Genomic DNA, 20115 nt, shown 5'->3' on the forward strand with positions numbered 1-20115 from the left:
CTATTGAGTGCCTTACTTTTTGCAGGGATTGTGCACAGTGCTTTACACTCATGGACTTATAATACCTTGTAAGGAATGCATTGTCCCGTTCTATAAATGATAAAACCAAGACTCAGAAGAAGTGAGTTACCTAGGATCTCACACTCAATAACTCCCATACCAGCCTTTAGTCCCAGATCTTTCTGACTCTAAGCCAGTGTTTTCCGAGTCTGCTAACTAGTTCCTTATGATGAGAAAATTTTTATCTTCTTCATCCTTTTTAATCTAAGGATCTGTATGGAGTAACCTAAGTGTCTAAATTTCAATCTTCTAGTGTAAAACATAATATAACCCAGAATATTAAAGGAGCTGAAATAAATTAACTTTGAAAGAACAGAGGGAAGAAGAATTATACGAAGAGAATTCAAAAGTAATTCTAGTTTTCCGAGGAAGATGGTGACTCTTGAGAATTACTGATAGTGATATTGTGATATTCCTGAACAAAAGTTTTAAAGACAAGGGCATAGCAATCACTGGGAACCTATGTGAATTCACTAACAAGCCAAATTTGCTTCTTAGGCTCACTGTAATATTAGATCCACGAAATTTGAAAGTCACAGCAACTGACTTTCATTATAGTACTTACAGGATTATCTTTCAGTACCTTAGCAGCAGAGGAAGACAAATAGATTTAGGTTCTAGAATGCATACATAGCTGGATCAATAGCCGGTTGAATAACTGCATCCAATAGGTGATTGATGTCAAGCTGAAGATATATTTGACATGGCTCAGTCCTCTACCTGCAGTAATTTTTATCAGATGTCTTTATAAAAGTCCCAATGATCTAAAATTTTTGTGGGAGGAAGAGAGAATGCATATGTACTAAATCCATAGTCAGAATTAGAACATAAAATCATCTTAACAGGTTTCAATAAACAGAAGTGTGGGGGACTGTTCTCAGGTTTTAAAATGGAAAAACACAAGAACAAATTGAGAGGAATATGATTTGAGGGTTAAGTTTGTTAGATTTTATTAGCATTATTACTCTTAGACAAGGAATAAAATTATGTGAACCAAACTAAATTAATAGATTATCTTCCCTTTTCCTTATCAGTAATTTTGTAGACTACTCACACTTTGCCCAATATTTATATAATCTTCATTCAGATTGGTACAGATGAGGATAAATTGAACCTACATAGAGTTACTTTAATCAAAATATATTACATACATGGTACAAATTATGAAATACATTTAAACAAACTCACCAGTGGTCTTATTGTATGACTCTTTTACCTAACTTTGGCCTACTAATTCCCTCTCTTAATATGTTTTTATAATCTTTCTTTTTCAGAAAATTTTTTGAATTTTTTTTTAACCTCAAGCAATTACTTAGCTTTACTTCTTAGATATTTTTATCTTTTTAGAGAGTATGTGTGTGAATTAAATGACTCTATATTTCCTTTATTTTCTGGAAACATTTTCTGCCACTAAAATGTAGACTCAAGGAGTTTGAGGACCTTGCCAGCCTTCGTTGCTATGTCTTAGCACCTAGCAAGAGCCTGTCACATAGTAGTTGCTTAATAAATGTTAAGGGAGAAAATATCTCAAATTATTTTGGCTAAGTACATCTGCCGGATAATTACTCCACATGTTACAGGTTGCTGTTAGCCCTTGTGATTATCAGTGAATGGTTTGATGTTAGGCAAAAGTGACAATTATTAAGGAGGCCCAGTGAATATAAAGAGAAGTAGCTCATAAAAGCTTGAAGTGGACCTTGTATGTATTGTAGGAAAGTAACAGAATACAAAATTTATTTAGTAGACAAATACTGTAAAATAATAAAAGTATTGACAATAAGTACTAATTAGATGCTGTAATTATTTCAGGTATGCAAGGTATTATAAAAATCAGAATAGCAAAGCCCTGAACTGGGAATCACAAGTTCAAATCCTGATTCTACCACTTATTAGTTGTCTAATAAATCACATTAACTAGTATAAGACTCGGTTTCTCCATCTCTGAAATGGGCATAAGAACAACAATTAATTCATAAGATCATTGTGAAGATTTAAAGACAGGGTCATGTAATGAGATTAGCCCAGCATTTGGTAAATTATAAATAATAAAAAGAAAGCGATTATTGCTATAAATAAGAACTGTTTTAGCAAGATACAGTTTACATTATTATTATTTCCTTCATGTAAAGATGAAATGTCATCTCTAAGAAGTGCGACTGTCCCAAGTTGCAGATAGAAAGTTGGAAACCAGTGCTAGAAACCAATATCTATGACTTTAGATCCTCTCTGCATTCTGTCTGTGCTACTTTAACATAGTGTGAAAATATGCTAGACTAATGTCAAACTCCCAGCCACAGTATAGTATGATTGGCCTTTCAGGGAGAAGAAGCAAGCAAATAAATAAAATAAAGGAGTATGCAGAATAGAAAAAGCATGCTCTGGTCCTATTGCCTTTGCACAAAAGAGAATGCCAAGTGTTGTATCATTTGTTGATCACAAGGAAGAAAAAACATTAAATATTTTTATAATCTTTATTTTGAGCCAAATTATTTTTATCTAATTAAGTATATTTTGACACCACTGAAAGGGAGGACTTTTCCCCTTACATATATATACATTTTTCTGGGCAAGCATGTAAGATTTGAACAGACTTTAAAGAATATGCAGCCATCATGATGGTTTTCTGAATTGTGTACTGTCACTGCATTTGAACCTCCTCCATTCTGTTTCCGTAGAATGCTGAGATTTCTGTTTTTGAAGTAAACATACGCTTTGTTGGTGGACTCCTATCAGCCTACTATTTGTCTGGAGAAGAGGTAAGATGAAAAACAGTGTGTACGTGTGAATTATAAAGTATCTTCAACTCACATTTATTTGTTAGATTTGCCTTTTGTGGCATACATTTAGGAGGAATCCATTAAATTTTCCTATTTTGGTGGGCTCATAGTTTGCATTGAATTTCTCATAATATGTGCTAATTAAATGAGCAAGTTGGGAACGTTTGGCAGAACATATTGTCAGGGAATGTTAAGTAATGCCTTTAAAAAAGCCTGGCTCCATCTATTCTGTTACGTATGGTGTGATTATAACTACAAATTATATATGCCAATGGACAAATTAAGAGTTTAATATAGTGGCAGCCTTGTGGATGGATTTTTTTCTTTGAAAATTATTTTAATGTTAGCATACGTTAGTTTAATAAAAACTTTTTTAAAATGAAGAAAGCATGGCAAGTAAGATATAAAAATGATGGTATTTATGAAACTAAGGGGGAAGCACTCTCAGCTTTCCAATGAAGAGTTCTACAGGCCAGTGAGCCTGTGCAAAATGCTTTGGTGTTCTTCCTGGGTCAATGATGAATTAATTCGCTAATGCTTGAAGCAAAGGAAGAGTTTTTAATTTAGCTCCCTTTTATTGATAAAGAAAGGATTTTTATATCATGCTCATAAAGGATACTGATACTGTTTTCTTGAAAGGGTTTGGACAACTTTATTAATAACGTTAAGTGTCCACTAAAATGCTAGAGTAGACCTCACCTTTAATATTGACAGTGTTAAAAACTGACATCAAGGAAAAAATAGTCACATTCTTCAATTACACTCCAATCAGATTTGCATTAGCCTCAGTATTCTGGTTGGAGGAAGAGTAGGTCTTATCCAGTGTAGTGTTTCATGTATCTCTAAGCTTCAAACAGATTTAGGCAGAGTAATAAATGTTTAATGAGAAAAGCTGCTTGACTTTGTTCCTATCACGTACTTTCCTAATCATAACAAGACAGTCTTCACAATCTTATATTTTCTCTCTCTCTCTAGATTTTATTCTACCATATATCTTTCAGTGTAGAGATGGCTTCTGTATTCCCCAATATCTTCCTGCCTAAGTGTTAAATTCTTACTTCATTATGAACTGTGTCACCTTCTCAGCCAGATATCTTATGAGAGCCTCTGGTATCTTATGCTTCTTCCCTTTTCCCAATTTTTCCAGTCCCCAATAACTTCATTTGTCCTGTTCAGTTACACATTCCTAAGTGTTAAGCCAAGGAATCTATATTTTTTAAAAGACTTGCTTAAAATTAAATAATGTTACTCTAATTAATAAATTTATGCTTTTACAATGTGTTTCTCTGAGCATCCAATGCCTGGAGGTTCTCATGTTTGAACATGGCATGCTATGATGACGTTGGTTTTAACTTTCTCCATAATTTACATGTAGGTGAAACACTTTGGAGGAAATAAAAGACTGCATTTTCTGTGTCTAGGCTCAATTAGGATAATACAGCAAAGAAAAAGAAACAAACGTATTTCTTCTAAATATGCATAATATTTAATTAGGATACTTTATCATTTATAACAATGTTTTAACCTTGCATACATATAAGAGTTTCTATTTGTATATGTACTTAATGATACGTATTTATATATTTATCTAAATATAATGCTATAGATAATACACTTTGCTTATAGATAGAATAATTTGCTTAAGACCTTGTAAGGGTGTTTTTTAAATTTTATATTTAGCTAGCATTAATAAACAAAGAACAGCAAAAAAGCACCTCTATTGAAAATGACTATATTTTAGTATATGTGCATTGTTCCTTTCACTGTATAAATCTTGTTTTAGTGTAGATTTTCTATATTTTAATTTTATGAGAAAAAAGTTGCTTAAGGTATTTTCTTTCTTAGATGCTATTCTGTTTCTATAGAATGAATTTTAATTTTTGTTCATAAGAATTCTTCTTTTTGGCATATTTTTGATTGATGGTTCCCTAAAATATTAGACATTTGGGTTATTTCCAGTAGTTCTGTATTTTGAAAAATGCAGCTGTAATCAGTCAATAATATTTATTCTCTCACATAGGGTTACTAGATGAGAACTCATTAGTAGTAAATTGATTTAACATCATTTCCTGCATCTTCTCCCTAATCACCTTGTCACTGACAAAGGCCTTTCAGTTCTCCAGTGCATTCAGGAGAACTATCAGTAATGTGATCAGGAAACATTATTTTACTCCAGGTCTGTGCTTGAACTATTTGTCTCCATACCAAAATGAAAACATGGTCATTTAACAGAACACAACATGGCCAAATTATTAATAAGTTGGTTTCAGATAGTTCATGAAGTTCTCTTCCACACACTTTTATTATATCATAGGATTTAAGGTAGTTAAGAAAAATTATCTTCCTAAATTACTTCATAGAAGACTTACTATACTACCATAATTTAACATCCTGATGTCATCACTGAGGCTTGGGAGCATTTTAAGAACATCTTATAAATCACCATCAGAAGTATATAGGCCCACCCTAATACAATTCCAAAAATCTTAAATTATATTGCAAAAGCAAGAGAGGCCACACCATCATTTGTGTTACATTCTGCAGTAAAGTTCATTAGAAACACTGAACAATATTCAAGAATGCCACAAGAACTCTAACCTACCAAGAGAAGAGACATGAAAATGCCTGTAATAAACTGAGATGATAGGGACATATTCATAAGTATGAAATGTCCTAGCTCAGTTAAAATATTTTGTAGTACCATAAAGTCAAGCCTCAAAATTTTCCCCAACTATAAAAGAAACTCAAGCAACCTCAAGAATTACAAACATAGAATGGAGATACGATGATCACTGTTAAGAATAAAAGATAACATTGCATTGCTCTATAATAAGCTGAAGAGAAATGAAAATCCTTGCAGAAAACAGTAAATATAGAAGCATCTAGAATATCGTTACCCAAATATGTTATACTCAAGAGTTTATTTTGATATATCAGGATAAATCTGTATCTCAATGTACATTAAAAATAAGTTTGAAAAAAATCTACATCCCGTTTTCTTTCTTGGAAATTCACAATGCACAGAAAAAGGAACATTCAATTTTTTTTCTTTGTTACTTTCTACATTTATTTTATTTATTTTTATGTGGTGCTGAGGATCAAACCCAGTGCCTCACACATGCTAGTCAAGTGCTCTACTATTGAGCTACAAACATGGCTCCTATTTTTTACATTTAATTAACTATAACCTCCCTGGGATTTTTAAATGTAACATCTACTAACACTGAGTTGGAATTATTGTCTCCTAGAACAGTTTTGGAAAACAACAGTGTAAACTAGTAGTAACCAACACAAAAATGGTATTGAAAATTTGCAAGTGCAAAATAGAGATGAGTAAATTTAAGGAATTGCAAAAGATGCTACATGTATAAAACAGCACATACTAATATTGTGTGCCATTTTGTAACAGAAACCAATGTAACGGTTAATGGGGAGCAAATAAAAGGCACACACACAGGATGTCCTACAGCAAGAAGTGGCTTCCATGGGAAAGCCAGTTCAGTTTTATTATCTACTCCAGGATTATATCAAGTTACATTAGGTTACATGAGTGCAATTAGCTTTGCTCACGTGAAGATCATATAACTTGATTGCTTCTCAGAGTCCACTAATACCAAATGTTTTTCTAAGAAGATAATGTCTCCATGGCTTAAGGACAGAGGAGTTGCAGAATGTTTCTAAGGCAGAGAAACAGAAGACCTTTATCATCCTGAGGAGTGTGCTCACTCAAAGGACTTACGCTCCTCTGTACTTTCTCATGACCTGAACCTCTACAAACCAACAGCTGTATTGAACAGTTAGTGAATTTAATGGGGCCTAGGGATCCAGCAGAATCAGAGAGAATGCTGAAGAACAATCTGAAACAAAACATCTCTGGTTACCCTGGAAGATCTCTTTAGATCCTACCTCCCTAGGACATTGTAGAAGTAGTAAATGTAGACTATTCTTTTATACTTCGCTCAAGATACGAAGTTCCCCAAGAAGAAGGCATTGGCAATGTTTCTATTACATGCAGCCCCTTGGGGATTAAGGAGTAAATGAAAGAATATGCTAGGAATCTTCTGCAGGGTTTGAGTGTAGTATCCCATGAAGACTTAGTGTAAGGAAGTTTAAACAATTTGTGAGTACAAATTAGGGCCCTGTTAGAAGAGCGAGGAGAGTAAATGTTTTGGAACCAACAAGATTCAAGTTCACTATGATGAATGATAAGAGAGACAGAGGAAATAGACAAGCCTTATGGAAACTGATAATTTAATAAAAAATTATTCCCCCCAAAAAAACTTTCCTTGATTCGAAAACCTCCTTAATTCTTTAAATTAAGGGAACACAAATAAACTACTAGAATATTTAATCTTCAAAGGAAATATTCTACTAGTATGTTTGAAGTCTGTGAACCACAAAAACACACAAATCAACAACCAAATTGATGTAAGAACTTTTCTTTTGATGCAAAAAAAAAAAAAAAAGTAGAAGACACAAGATCCAAGACTGAGGAAGCACAGCGAATGGACTCTTAAGTTACATCACTTCCTTCAGACAAGATACCCTTTCATTTTGGTGGCAGCAACAGGATTTTCTCCCAGATCCCCCAAGAGTTATCTGCTGTACCAGATCGTTGTTGAGAGAGACTTAACTGAATAAGAGAAATAGTTGGTACCCCTGAAATTTTAAGACTATTAAAGGGGAAACATAGAGGAGGTTGAGGTTGAGGAGAGGAGACAGAGAAGATGGAATTTAGTGTTTGAAAGATCCATTTGTGTTTCATAACAAGATTTGGACATCTGGAGTGTTTGAGCAAGGATTAGAAATTAGTTTTTGAAGTTTTCTTCGTGATGAATAGTCATAAAATTATTTAGAGATCCCCTAGAAAATTAGAATGTATCGATGTGGTTACCTTTCAGACTCAATATCTGCCATGACCTGCCAGAAAGAGTGCCATCTCCCAAAGTGTCCATCTGTCTCCTACCTTATTCTACAAATGAAAAATTAAAACAACTTACAGAAAATGTATGATGCAAACAGAACTGTGGAAAAGCAGAGAATAAATTCAGGGCATATTAAAGTTGCAGATGAGATTAGCACGTAGCAAAGCATTCTGCCAGCTTGTTAATCATTGCAGCTTTGGACAGAGACATGTCTTCAGGTTTCCTAGCGACCAGAGCAAAGAAGGGGAGAGAATTAACAGCAATTTGGTTTTGCTATTTTTATGAACACTAAAATTTGATAACACAGAATAGCCCACATATAATATTACCTGTGTATGTACTAAATTTTTGATAAAACAAAGATTATCTGATATAAATAAGAAAAACCCAGCAATACAGTTGGATCTAGCTTAGAACCCTCCCAAATCCTGCCTGAATTGTAAAAATTGGACTCAGTTTTATCCTGCTTTCTCAGATATATGGTATTTTAAGTTTCATCTCTAACAAAGTAGTTTTAAATCCCAAAAAGCAGAAATATCAACAAAAGACATAGTTTGTAAAAAATAATTCATAGAATTGAAAAAAATTCTTATCACAGTATCTTAAGATCAAAATATAATTTGTTCATTCTATGCAATGAAGAAATAATAGATCTATGCAATAGAGTTAAAAGGAAAGATTGTCATAGTGATAAAATTAAGTTTAAAAAATTAGGTAATCAGATTTTTACAGTATTTATCTGATAATACAGATAATGAGAATTTTATATTATGCCACCAATAAAATATAACATTAGAAATATACACATTGAAAATAGTAAAAAATCATATGAAAACTTAAAAATAATCTTTTCAATAACAATTACCTCAGGGAATGAATCTATAAAATAAAAATTAGATGATTTAACAATTAAAATATAAGTATCACATTAAGTTTTCTGGACAGTAGCCAAAGTGATATTTAGGGTAATATATAGCATTATAGATCTATATTAAGAAAGAAGTAAATATACGGTTAAGTAAGTTTGTATTCCACTGATGAAAAACAAATTAAGGGACTTCATAAAAATAAGAGCATAGATGGTCAAATGAGAAAACAGCTGTACTTAGAAAGTTTTCTTCTGTTCCCTCTCAACCTCCATGTTGAGATGATCTTCTGGTAAAGACCTTAATAAGAGTAAGAACTGTATTATTCATGTAGTAGGACACAGGGAGGTTTGATGAAGGTGAGTTTGATGGTTCCCTCAATAGGAAAACTCTTCGTAGGTGTGTCTTAGTGTTGCATCCCAACCCAGGCAAAGCAGAGTAGTGCTGGTCACGCTGGGCAGAGGTGCACATAAAGCAAGGAGACATGTACCTGAGGACACAGGCTCTCTTTGGGAGATATCAGTTGAGTGCCTGCCAACTGTATTAGAGACACTATTCTTGTCCTTGAGATGTACCTGAGAATAAAATAGCCCCTAAGCCCTGACCTTATGGAGCTTCTATTTTAATAAAGAAATGTAACTCAAATCAAAACTGTAAATCTTGAATAGACCTGTAGAAAACAAAAGTTTATATTTTGATTGGATTATTTTGGTTTTGCTATGGCAGGACATTAGGCAGGCAGAAAACTGACTTCAGGTCATCCATCTGAGCTGGCCTTCATTCTGCCACCATCTTCCCTCTTCTCAGTTGTTCACTTTGGCACTGAAAAAAAAAAATCAGACCACACAGTCTTCTTACAAACCTATTCTGATACCTGTAATGTAAAAGTGAAGGTTTTTTAACTTGTTGCATAAAGTCTTTATAATTTTGTCCCAGTCCCCCTCCTCTTTCTGGTTTTGTCCATTACTTTCTTCACATACCTTCCTCTGTATTTTGATTTTCTCCTTCTCCATCTTGGCAAATAAGCCAAACACATATGTGTGCTTTGTCCTGCTCCTTCTACCCCTAACCCTGAAGGTCATTTATGAGATCATCCTTGACCGATCTGCATAAAGTCATCCCCATGAGAAGATTCAGAGGCTTCCTTTCCTACCTTCACTGCATGTGCTGCTGTTAAAGTCCACTCTGCATGGTCTGAGTCGTGTTACCTCCTCACTCCTCTTTCCCAGTAAAATTTGTACAGAAATGTCAATTGAGTTTCCCATTCTTGTATCCCCTTGCTTAGCACTGTATGTCTGGTGGTAGAAAACCTTCAGTAAATTATTGTTAATTGAATGCTTCGTTAGGTTTTCTGTGACCTTTACTTGTTAAAATTCCAGTAGAAAGTGTTTCTGGTAATTTTTAAAGTAAAATCTTTTTATTGATAACATAAATAAGCAACTGGCTTGGAAGGCTTGGAGTAGAGGATGTGAGGAAAAGAATGTAATAAGGTGATAAGATCTCTAGCTCCCCAAAAGTCCCTGTGACTCACCCCAGTCTCCTTTTCTAGCCCCCTAGCCCCAGCAGACATCTTCCTTTTTATCTGTTCTATGCATGCTGGTTCTCTGGAGTAGATAGAATTTTGAAAACCAGTGAACTAGAAACTCTATCTAAATGAAATCATTATTAAATATGGGAGATCGTTTATTGTGGACCTCTTAAATAGAATCAACATCGTTAGGGCATTTTCTGAAATTACAGCCTAGGAGGAAATTATAAAAAGTAAATGTGAAAGGGATTCTACAGCACGTTTTCTTTAATTTGAGAAAACTATTAAGCTAAGACTTTCTAAATCATTTAATGGCACATTTATGCTGCTTTCTTAAAAAGACACAGTTTTAACCATATTTATCAAATAGTATTATTGATTATTTCTTTGTTATTTTGTACTATGATTACCTTATTATTACTTAGAAATTTAGATTGATCCTTACATATACTTTAAATATTCATTTACTGTTGGTATTCATTGCTGAATTTTTTATTAAAAAAGGAATAGCTAATACTTTCACTTAAAAAGGTTGAGTTTAGTAAAATATATGGAGAACAGTAATTTTACTTATATTATAATTAAATTTTCATGGTTCATGAGTTACAAATGACACACATTGAATATTCCATTATGATTGGTAAATTTAATTTGTACTTTAAAAGGGATATAGCAGTATACAGAACTGATTCTGAAATAACATGCATTTTAGTCAAACGAAATTACTACCTTTTCTTGCACTAGAGTGAATGACAGAAATCATACCTACTCCTTAACTCAGGTTTGTTATATGTGTATCCCTCATTATAAACCTCTATCTTGTATTTATAATTGTTTTCAAAAGCCTAGAGGTTTAATTAGGTATAATAATTTTATCTCTGTGGTCCATGAAGCATTTCTACAATTTCCTAATAATTCCAGCCCTAACACTTACTCATACTGATGTGTAAATGACCTGGCCTTTGACTTAATTGTCAAACTAGTGCTTAACACCTGAATGAAAGAGAAAGTCAGAAAATTCACTTGTGACTTAATGAATTTTATCCCTTTTGCCTTAGCATAGTTCCTTGTACACAGTAGCAAACTACAAACTCAGATCAAAGAGAATGTACCTTAGTTATGATGCAGTAGCAACCTTGACATCTCAGCAGAATGACAGTATGGTCTGCTGTGATTTTGCTTCTCCTCATCTTCCCTTCAGAGCCCAGACTATGGGGCAGCTGCCATCTGGGCCATTTCCAGCAGCCATAAGGAGAAGGAGTGGTTGGCAAAAGAGAACCTGGAAAACCACTGATGTGTACTTGAAAGACACATATTGCTTCCATTGACACTTCATTGGTCAGAGGAAGTCACATGGCCATTGTAATTTGAAGGGTGGTTATGTGGATGGAGTTATTGCCCTGATACCCTGGGTGGAAAATTGGTGAAGGGCATTCATGACTGCCATATTGGTTTCTTGACTTCGATTACTCTGGAACCCTTCTAATCACCAAGAGTAGTAGACAATAAGAATCAGTGCAAAGAGAAAATTTGTCAAAGGTCCCCAAACTAGAATCAGTTGGTCCCCCTGGAAAGAGGCACCAAGGTAGTAATTAGTAGAAAGTAGTGGTTTGAAATAGAAATAGCCATCCTCAGTGAATTTCCAAGTAAAAGACTTCTTATCCAATCCTTGTTTACAAAGTTCTGCTTCTCCAAGAAATATACTCTACAAGCTTTTCTCCTGGCATTTCAAATGTCAAACAGCAAAGTTGACAAACCCATGAACTAGCCCATAATAAAGGAATGTTCATCTGCAGTGTCTGTGGTGAGGGCTTAGTATCACTTTTGGCAGCACCTTATTATGTTGACCAGACACTAAGGACCTGGTGCTTTTCCTTCCATCACTTTCTCTTTTATTTTAGCATTCCCTAGATTGGTCACTTCTCATTTTACAATAGTCTAATGAAAGAACTGGGTAATGAATTTATGTTTCATTTTACATCGAATGGTTGTATAATTCAAAATGGCTGTAAAAACCAGTATTTCAAATCTTTATTTTTTGCCTGAATCATATTGACATGAATTTTAAGACTGGATTTTGCCTGTGAGCATGTGTTTTCAGCAGAAGTTTTTTTCAGGAATATTCTTGCATATTCTTTTTCTTTGAAATTGTGTTATCCTTTGGAAGGGTTTCATGAGGTAGCTGTAGCAAGGAATTTAAAATTTAATAGGGCTAGTATAAAATGCCTTAGAATTGTGGTAATTACCATCTGGCAAATTCATTCATGAAGTGAATCAGCAGATGTTTGCTGAATACCTTCTTGAGGTATTGCACATGGCACTGCAGAAACAACAATGAACAAGAGCAACACAGTATCTGTTGACAAATATTAATTCAAAATTTAGTTTCACAACAACCCTGTAAAGTAGGAGTAGATATTATTCTTATCTTCATTTTATGGAGGAAGAAACAGTTATGTAACTTATTTGAGAATATGCAAAGTAGCAGTGGTAGGCTTCAAGCTTGGGTAGCCTGGCTCCAAAACACTGCAAAGCAGCTGTACATCAGGGTTGTCAAACACAGAGGATAAATGTTGACTGGAGCCTAAACTCATGAGTCATCAACAACTAAATGATCACTGAAGGCATAGACAGCAGTGGTGTTGCCCAGGGCATTATACACAGAGGAAGAAGAAGAACCTTAATGAATCAGCATTGATGAGAAGAAGGAAGTAGAAAAGGAGACTGGGAAGTGGTGGTCTGGAAGTAGGAGGAAAACCAGTAGAGTGATACAGAAGTCAAAAGAGAATAGTACTTTGAAAGATCAGGTATTCAGTTGTGTCAAATGCTGCTGCTATGACAAGCTGTATAAGGACAGCTAAGTATCTTCAGATGTAACGATACGGAGGTCTTGGATGATTTTATTGAGAGTGCTTCTATCAATCAGACAGAATCAAAGTTGGTTTAAATTGAATAGGAGAAAGTGGAAGGAAATGAAGATTAATTTAGGGTCTTTAGAGATGGAGAAGGGTAGAATTAGGAAGACAGACGACCTTAGGGGTGGATCCTTCTTCCATTGCACTATAAAAAAGTGAAGGATGGGCTGGGGAGATAGCTCAGCTGGTAGAGTGCTTGCCTCGCAAGCACAAGGCCCTGAGTTCGATTCCTGGTGCCGCAAAAAAAAAAAAAAAAAAAAAAAAGTGAAGGAGAAGACAGGTACAAATGTCAGTAACTTGGTAAATTTGATGACAAAGATACCAATTTCTATCTGATCGTCCCTGTTAACTGTATGAAGAAGTAAAGACAAAGATAACTCTGAGACTTGGAAAGAGGACAGACGTTTGAGATGAGTGTGTTTAATTTAAAATGGTCATTCTAGAGAGGGTTATTAGAGAAATATGAAAGAGTTTCTGGACAGAATTCTAGAGTGGAGACACGAATCATGATGGGCCCCATCCTCCCATGTATATGACATTTCTTCCTCCAACAGTGCTCAGTGTTTCAGTGACAGCCATGGAAAAGGAACTTAGTTTCATTTGAGTTTGGGAGCCAGATGACACAGAGGAAAAAGGCATGGATTTTAAGGTATTAACAAAATTTATTGAAATTATAGACCATGCAGTCCAAGATGAGTGAGGGATGATAGTGGGAAGGAAGCAGGTAAGTGACTGATCCTGCAATATATTTTAATTGAATAAAATATAATGTAAAAAAATCTATGTAAAAATGGTCTTTAAAAGCTACCAGGCATTTGCAATTTTATTTTTAACTTTGCTAAGATATAGTTTACATAAAAGCCATAAATCAGTCTGAAAATATGTACTGATCAAAGTTCCTACTGAAACAAAAAAAAATTCTTGGGCAGAAAGCATTTCAAATATGTAATTGCTGGACAAGCATTCATGACTCCAGAGCCTAAAGAAGTTAATACATATGATTATAGCTGGCAAGTAGAAATGTAAATGAAATGTGTATCAGCTAATTAGTTGGGATGAATACAACTATACCTATACCTATATAAATCTTTCTTTTAAACTATGACTAGTGGGAATTTTTTTTCAGGAGAGTGGGCACAGCTAGCCAAATGTTATCTATATGGGAAATGTAGTGAATTTGGTGGTAACCATGTGAATTTGTTTTAAATTTCTTTTAGAGGGCTGGGATTGTGGCTCAATGATAAGAGTGCTTGCCTCACATGTGTGGGGCACTGGGTTTGATCTTCAGCGCCACAAAAATAAAGTGAAGGTATTGAGTCCTCCTACAATTAAATTTTTTTTTCAAAATTCTTTTTCTTTTAGAAATAAAATCTTACCTAATATATGAAACTATCATCAAAAATTAGCTTTGCTTAATTTTTTTGTTATTTGGAAATCTGGACCTTCCAAAATAAGTACTCTAAGGATTTCATTTGGAAACTTTCTTGTGATGACAGGCAAATGACACATGCCTATAATCTCAGTGACTTGGGAAACTGAGGTAGGAGGAGTCCAAATTCAAAGCCAGTCTCAGCAATGCAGAGAGGCCGAACAACTTAGTGAGACACTGTCTCAAAATCAAAAAACAAAAATCAAAAATGAGTTGGAGATGTGGCTTAGTGGTTAAGCATCCCTGAGTACAATCCCTGATACAAAAAAAAGAAGAAGAAGAAAGAAAGTTTTTTTCTGTTATCATTTTATGGTATAAATTTATATTTTATGAATTTTTAAAAGTTATTTTCCTTCAAACATGTTAGAAAGAGATCACTGACAAATCTTAGGCTAACCATCTTATTAATTGAATCCGTTTCTGCTACCTTATGAAATGTTTATTGAGAGGTCTGCCACCATTCACTTTGCATCTGAAAATGAATACAAATTTGCTAAAACTTGATTTACACTAATATTCAAATAAAACCTAAGACTTGAGGGTGAAATTATTTCTAACTTAACAATTGATTTTTATTTTAGCTTGAAGTGTTCCATTCCTGTGAAACAGCACAAATAGTGAATAATTCTAGGGTCTTGTAAAATGAGGAAATCCAAGAGTTTTGATGGATAGGCATAGAGCACAAGAATTTTATTCACATTTTTTTTTTCAGTTTTACCATTAGGTAGAATGCTAGGGTTACAAAAGATAAGCGGAAGAAATTGTCTCCTTAGTTTTTATAAGCATGATTTAAGCTAATGTGTTTACTTACTTCATCATATCTTGATAAATTAGTTTTTGACATAATAATGGCCATGAGTTTTCTAATTTATAAATCACTCTTAACTTCTGCATTTCAATTCTTAAGTTCAATAAGGTATTGTGATTATTAAATAGTGATATCTTTAGGGACTGAGGTTGTAACTCAGTGATAGAGCTTGTACTTAGTATGTGAGAGACCCTGGGTTCAATCCCCAGTATCTTTAAAAAAATACAGACATATATACATTTATATATAAATATAAATATATTGTGATGTCTTTAGTCTTCTTTCATGCACTTAAGTCAGGTAGAAAATACACTGGCTTATTCAATTTAGGCTTAATTTTTAATGCATATAATGAATCCAGCATTTATGTTGAGTTTCTACTATGGAATGCTTTACAACTAGACACAAATAATAACAGAGTTTAACTCTAAAGAATTATAGTGAACTTTTCTATATCATCTGATCAGGCCTTCAATTATTAACCTGTTTATACCCTTATGATTCACTTCTTTATTCAGCAAATATGTGTTGAACATTTATTATATGCCAGTCTGTGTCCTAGACTCTGGAGGATTCAGAGTGAACAAATAAACAAATTAGACCAAGTATCTACTGTCATGAAATTTTTATTCCAGTGGAGTAAAATACATGTTCATAGGATAATTTTGGGCAGTGGTTAAGTACTGTGAAAAAAATACAGTACTGTACAGTTGAGTAAGGAGTTATGGAGGGTGGAGTGGGGAGTTGATAAGGACCACTTTAGATCAAACAGGAGTCATAATTTGACACAAAGGATCTATATTTGGAAAATATCACATTCTAAACAGGGGCCCCAAAGAGTGCCAAGTTTACAGTTGCTTTCTATTATTGGGGATAGAGAAGAGGCAGAGGAAGACAGAAGTATGAATATAATGATGACATTTAGACTGCTTTTTGAGGGTTTGTTGTGTGCCAGGTATATAGCACCAGTATTAAAGAAATTACATAATATCTATATTGTAATACTTAAACTCTGAGAAGCAAATTCCTTAGCCATGCAGTATGTGACCAAAATAGGATCAGATCCTCCTCTGTCTGCTTTGAATCCCCTGACCCTGACCACATATTGTTTCTTAAATGAGTATTACCACAGTTGGTACCCTAATTTTTCTTATTTACTTGCTCTTTGTTCAGCATTTAAGCCTCATAAAATGAACTAGCAGCAATTTTCTAAAACCCATGAAATCTTCCACTTTCTGAGCAACAAAGAATAATTAAGTTAGGAAAACTAATCCATGACATAGTCAAAACACTTGTGAGTTAATAACAGATTTTTATTCAAGTTGTATTTGAAATTATTTATTCATTGCACTTAAGCCTGTTTTAAAACACAAAGGCAGAATTCTTTAATTTTTCCACATAGTCCATTAAGTTGCAAACATTCTCATTTTCCTTCTCCAAGTTTTCATTCCTCATTCCCTCCCCCATTAGTATGTTAAAATGCTTTTCATAGTCCAGTAAATACATGTAGCACAACCCTTGCAATATGTATAAAGTAGCCTGTGATTGCAGCTTTAGTTTCTCATTTTACTCTGAATTAGCATGAGTTACAGTTCAAAATGTTGATAAAATTTATATCCACATTTTGGTGTCACACTGTGATAATCAAGGTATACATTCAACTTTTTCTTTATAAGCAAGCATATTGAGGACAAAGTAACTGAGAATGTTGAATGATGTAAATGTACACAATTTACAAGGAAGAATTATTTTCAGTTTTTGAGCATTTTTTTGACACAGAAATATGAAGGAAAAAGGTAGTACCTTGTTTCAAATGAAGCTAAAATATTTTGGCTTTATCAACAGACATATATTGTGAAGGCTTACCAATACAATTGGTATGCTTTTATGTAATTAGAGAATTCCAAAAAGCATTTAGAAATAGCTTATAAATCTACCATATGTTGACAGCACTTTAATAAATTTTTCTAGACTGTAGATAAAAAATCTGGAATCCATTTGCCTATTTGCTTTTTATATTTTATTCACTAAGAATAAGTGAGAAAGGAAATCTCAAATTTATTGTCATATATCATCAAAGTAACTTCAAAATAATTAAAATATTTCTTCATCATAGTTATTAAGAATTTGTAGGGAACCAACATTTTATACAATATTTTCCTTTAGTTATGTTAATTATTCTCAAAAGAGAAGTTTCAAACCAGTGCCCCTAAAGTTAAAGCAATATTAGATCACATGATCTGGTATCCAACAGTTTTGTTTGTAGGAATCCATCTCATTGTGGAATTTTAGGAGTTTGATTAGCATTCACATAGGTGGGTAGTTCCCACACATTTAAGTATTTCCCATTCCATTTCAACATTGCCTGGTGTACTTCTCACTACTTTTACTTATTCATTCAATGCTTCCTTGATGTCCAGTCAGATGCAAGATCAGCAGTTACCGACTTTATAAATACTCACAGTAAAATATGAACACTTAGACTGTCTCCAACACCCGCCACCTTTATTCCTATCAAATTAACAAAAACTAAAAACCATGTTGATACCAAGTTTGGTGAGAATACAGCAAAAACTCAGACATTTCCGATGGAAATACAATTTGTTATAGTTGTTCTAAACTACCAAGTCTGTAAGAGAATCCTTAGAAGTATTTATTTAGGTTCAGTTATTCTATGTTGGGCAATCTATCCAAAGGAAATAATCTAAGTAAGATACAATAATATAATATCTAAAGCAGTTAGTGGAGATAGTTTATATGTTTAACAAATAAGAATACATTCCAAATACCCAGTTTTAAGACAATGGTAGAGCAGACAGTGAAATACTAGGTAGTAATAAATTTATGCTTGTTAATTTATTTAATGACATGGACAACTATTGGTATAAGAAATAAATCAGGATACCAAACTCCATGTATAATATGATTTCTGCTATAGAAAACACAGAGCAGCTATTCTGAAATGTTGACTATTTGCTTCTGAGTGATAAATGATCTTACCCCCTGCCTTTTTCTTTTTCTGTACTTATTGGAATTTCCATTGTAAATGTGTAATATTATTATAACCAGAAAAAATTGGAGAATCTCAACAGACTTGGAAAAAATCATTACTAGGGTTTTGCCATTATACTTACTGAGAATTTAGTTGTTCTAGCCTTTCTTAAGATTTGAATTTTTTAAACTTTTCGTACCAGCCTGTAAAGTCTTGAAAGTCACCTTTCTCCCTTTCTGACATCTGTTTTATAAAGAAAATGACTTTACTTAATGATAATTGAATTTCCTTCTTTATAGTCAATTTATAGATTTCCATTTCAGAAGGTTGTTTATTTACAACAACATCTATTAGCTGTTAAAATTATTCTCGGTTCACATGGAAATGGAGGTGACACAGAGCTTAAGTAAACAGATTGGTTATAAATCTTTGCACAGTCTCAGTTCCAACTACTTAGTCTTTTTAGCAAAAGAGGTTTCAAAGACAGACGTTTCTTATAGCTATGAGATTGTTGCACACACACACACACTCAGAGTATAATATAAAATAATATGTATGTAGAGTATTTCATATTCTAAAAAATGTATATTTGAAATGTCTTTGCATTTTCTTTAATCTGCTATTTAAAAGTAAAAAAAAAAGTGAAATTATTTGTAATAATCACATAGACTACAATGATGGCTAACATTGGTATATATTACTACTGCAGAAGGAAATTGGGTATACTGAGGCACCTGCCACGATGTGACTTTGTCTTTCCCTGCAGGACCTAATTGAAAGAAGGTGTTAGGGAAGACATAGCAGAGAGGCCTTTTCCTGTTGTTACAAGCAGCATTTGTCCCTTAAGAAACTTCAAAAGGAATGCATGCTTGCTTGAGGAAGAAGACAGTCAGAGAAAAGCTGTTCAGTAATGAGCCAGGGAACAAAGGAAACCTGGTCTGAGAGAGAAAGGAGGAGGCTGTAAAAAGGGGAGGAGAGTCTACCAGAAACTCAGGAGGCTCTGCAAATCAAAGCCTAGACTCATTTCACAAGGGAAACCCAAGGTAATTAGAAAGTGAATTTTTTTTTAATTTGTAAAATGTTACTTTATTTTTTTAAATCCAAACAAGTAAGAATTGATAGAGCTTGATTATGGGTGCAAAGGTATTCGCATTTTTTTTTCTATTTTTGTAACTTTTTTTAGATGTTTTAGACAATCTATAGAGGTGACTTTTATTAAAAAATTGAAAGTTTCTTTCACTTTATTCTCTCTTCACCCCAAGAATATGCTTCTCCTTCCAGTTATGGGATATTAACTACTTGTCTGAGAATCTGTAATTAGAACAGACTTTTATGTGATGATTTGAGGCTCTTACTACTTATAATTGTACTTCTAAAGGAAATTGCCAAAGTTCGGCCTATTGGTATACCATTTGTAATTAAGGAACTCCTTGAAATAGTCATGATGTCAGAAATATTCACATCATGAACTTAAGAGTTATCTCTTATGGAGTGGAAAAAACACTCCCCTTGGTATCTGGAATTCTGGTTTCACAGATCCTTTTTGTTTATTGTCTCACTGCATAACCTAAAGCAACCCTTTTATCACATTAAGACTCTCTTCATCGATTTAAAATCATGAAATATGAAACAAATGTCTTTTAAACATCCTTTTAAATCCAGTTTTCTAAAACTATGATATGCTGATTTTCAAGTTCATAAAATGTTATAAATTGAAGGATGGTGTGCTAGGAGAAATTCCCTTGCTTTAACTCAAAACTTCTTAGAACACTTTTGGTTGTGAACATTCTGATTCCTCTGGTGAGATGTAGAATT

General features: G+C 33.6%; 1 protein-coding gene across 4 annotated transcripts in view; it reads left to right on the forward strand.

The window, feature by feature from the left end:
- The window catches only part of Man1a1 (mannosidase alpha class 1A member 1), a 172488-nt gene that overhangs the window by 49564 nt on the left and 102809 nt on the right, over window positions 1–20115 (forward strand). For all 4 annotated transcript variants that reach the window (XM_047557333.1, XM_047557334.1, XM_047557335.1 and 1 more), the window contains exon 5: window positions 2736–2816. In XM_047557333.1, coding sequence (XP_047413289.1) covers window positions 2736–2816 — 81 coding nt within the window. The remainder of the gene's footprint in view (window positions 1–2735; window positions 2817–20115) is intronic.

This window comes from Sciurus carolinensis, chromosome 7, assembly GCF_902686445.1.
Source record: "Sciurus carolinensis chromosome 7, mSciCar1.2, whole genome shotgun sequence".
Classification (NCBI taxonomy): domain Eukaryota; kingdom Metazoa; phylum Chordata; class Mammalia; order Rodentia; family Sciuridae; genus Sciurus; species Sciurus carolinensis.